Raw genomic sequence first — 2,500 nt, 5'->3', positions numbered from 1 at the left:
CGCTTTTTTTTTTTTTTGTTGCTTTTTTTTCATGTTTTACTTACTTGCTTAACTTTTTTTTCTAAAGATACTTTTCTTTTTCTTTTTTTTTTTGTTTTTTTTGTTTTTCTATACCCACCGTGTTTGAATAGTTAAAGAAGTGGCTTGTATTGTGGCGGGAAAGGGAACGTGTATGACTGTAAAGAAAAGAAATCTATCTATCTATATAACATGCATATTAGATTCTTGAATGGAACCAACCAACCAAACATTTTATCGTGTTTGTTTGTGTGTGTGTGTGTGTGTGTGTGTGTGTGTGTGTGTGTGTGTGTGTGTGTTTTGTTGTTTTTTGTTGTTTTTGTTTCTGGGTGTTTTTTTTATTAATAGAAATATCAACCATATTTGACGTACGTATGCAATTTATTAAATGATAATATAAAAGAAGACTTAAGGATATACTCTAAATGTCTCACACATACACACTCACTCACACACTCGGACACAGAACAGACCCGTGCAACACCTCAACCCCCCCCCCCCCCGCCCCCCCCCCCCCCCACACACACACACACACCTCCACCCTCCACCCTCCACCCCACCCCACCTCCACAAACATATGCAACAAGAAAAAAAGAACAAAAAAACAACAACAAAAAACAACCTCAGAAACACACACAGACCCAACAACACAATACTGCAACTGTATCACTGTACATATATACCAGTTCCAGACTCCGACCTACCAGAAAAAAAAAATCCCACATCCCTTGTATATATACACATGGGAGGTATGTCTACAAGAGACAGCGAGAGAGAAAGAGAGAGAGAGAGAGGGGGGGAGGGGGGGGTAGAAGAAAAAACCATTACGATGCGCCAACAGATTAGGCAGAAGGCAGAACGGGAAAACAAATAATCGTGTGTTAGCGTTGCGCGGATTTTGTCAGGTAAAAATGCTGGCATATTTCACGGCTGAGCGCGCGTGAATGTGGGAGAAGAAGGAGGCCTCTATTGTGCTTAGGTCGCTCTGTTAGCAGCGAATTATGGAGCCACGCTACTTTCTCAGTGGGGCATAGCCCCAGAGACTCTGATAAGCCATCGGCATGCTACGTGTGTGTAGTGTATGTGTTTTCTCTCTCTCTCTCTCTCTCTCTCTCTCTCTCTCTCTCTCTCTCTCTCTCTCTCTCTCTCGTTCGGTCTCTGAATGCTGTAGCGCAGAGAGTGGAAATATTGTGATGTTGACGTGTGTGTATGAATATTTTGTGGTTGTTGGTTTTGCCACTGCAATGGCTTGTTTGTGCAATGTGTGTGTGTGTGTGTGTGTGTGTGTGTGTGTGTGTGTGTGTGTGTGTGTGTGTGTGTGTGTGTGTGTGTGTGTGTGTGTGTGTGTGTGTGACGATGCAGAGTATCATGTTGTGTGGAATACACTACACAAACAAGCCAGTGCAGCGGCAAAATCAACAACCACAACACACACACACACACACACACACACACACACACACACACACACACACACACACATGTATGTGAAACAGAGAGAGAGAGAGAGAGTAATCCAAAGAAGACAGAGAGCAAGAGAGAGGGAGAGTAAGTAGAGAGGAAGGGAGAAGGAAAAAAAACAAAAACAACAGTAATAACAAAATACGACCCTCAATTTCATTTCCATCCTGTTTTTCATTTCCAGGCGGGCTTCGCGATGACGAAGAATCCCTCGACTCTTCCCACGACAACTTCGATGACGACGGCGACGATGATCGTAAAGATGGCATGGACTCCGCAGACGGGGGTCCTGACGACGGCAAAAGGGACAAGAAAGGCAGCGACGGCAACATCTCCGGAGGAAGCGGAGGAGGAGGAGGGGGCGTTGACAAGCAAGGCAAGCCCCGACGAGCTCGCACGGCCTTCACCTACGAGCAGCTGGTAGCGCTGGAGAACAAGTTCAAGACGACGCGCTACCTGTCCGTGTGCGAGAGACTCAACCTGGCGCTGTCGCTGAACCTGACGGAGACTCAGGTGAAGATCTGGTTCCAGAACCGTCGCACCAAGTGGAAGAAGCAGAACCCGGGGCTGGACGTCAACAGCCCCACGGTGCCGCCCTCCCCTGGATCTCTCAGCACCTTCTCCTCGCCCTACGCGGCAGGTATGCTGTACGGACAGACCCTGCACCCTTACCTGCACAACCCTGGTCTGCTCGGACCCCTGGGCTTGCTGAGGGCGCACGGGGCTTACCACGGAAACGGGGCGGCTGCCGCTCATTCCGTCTACTACCCGTACTTCGGTCAGACCACGTGACTGGCGGCAGGGAGGGTGAAGATGCTGAGAGACCAGCATCGGCAACACAACAAGGACTCGTTGGGAAACGGCGCCAGTTCGTGATTTCGTTCGTTATAGACGAACAGATGATTCATGCATGAGCGATCGAGCAAGCGAACAAGCACGCGCTCACACACACACACACACACACACACACACACACACACACACACACACACACACACACACACACACACACACACACACA

General features: G+C 48.2%; 1 protein-coding gene across 1 annotated transcript in view; it reads left to right on the top strand.

The window, feature by feature from the left end:
- LOC143279456 (uncharacterized) overlaps positions 1-2,500 on the top strand; it is a 26,324-nt gene that overhangs the window by 23,112 nt on the left and 712 nt on the right. Inside the window, exon 2 of the mRNA XM_076583500.1 lies at positions 1,664-2,500. This exon is cut by the window's right edge and continues 712 nt beyond it. Within this exon, the coding sequence (XP_076439615.1) occupies positions 1,664-2,271 (608 nt within the window). The 3' untranslated portion in view covers positions 2,272-2,500. The remainder of the gene's footprint in view (positions 1-1,663) is intronic.

Source organism: Babylonia areolata, chromosome 2 (genome assembly GCF_041734735.1).
Source record: "Babylonia areolata isolate BAREFJ2019XMU chromosome 2, ASM4173473v1, whole genome shotgun sequence".
NCBI classification, from domain to species: Eukaryota; Metazoa; Mollusca; class Gastropoda; order Neogastropoda; family Buccinidae; genus Babylonia; species Babylonia areolata.
The sequence above is the reverse complement of the archived record's forward strand: the minus strand, read 5'-3'. Positions and strand labels throughout refer to the sequence as shown.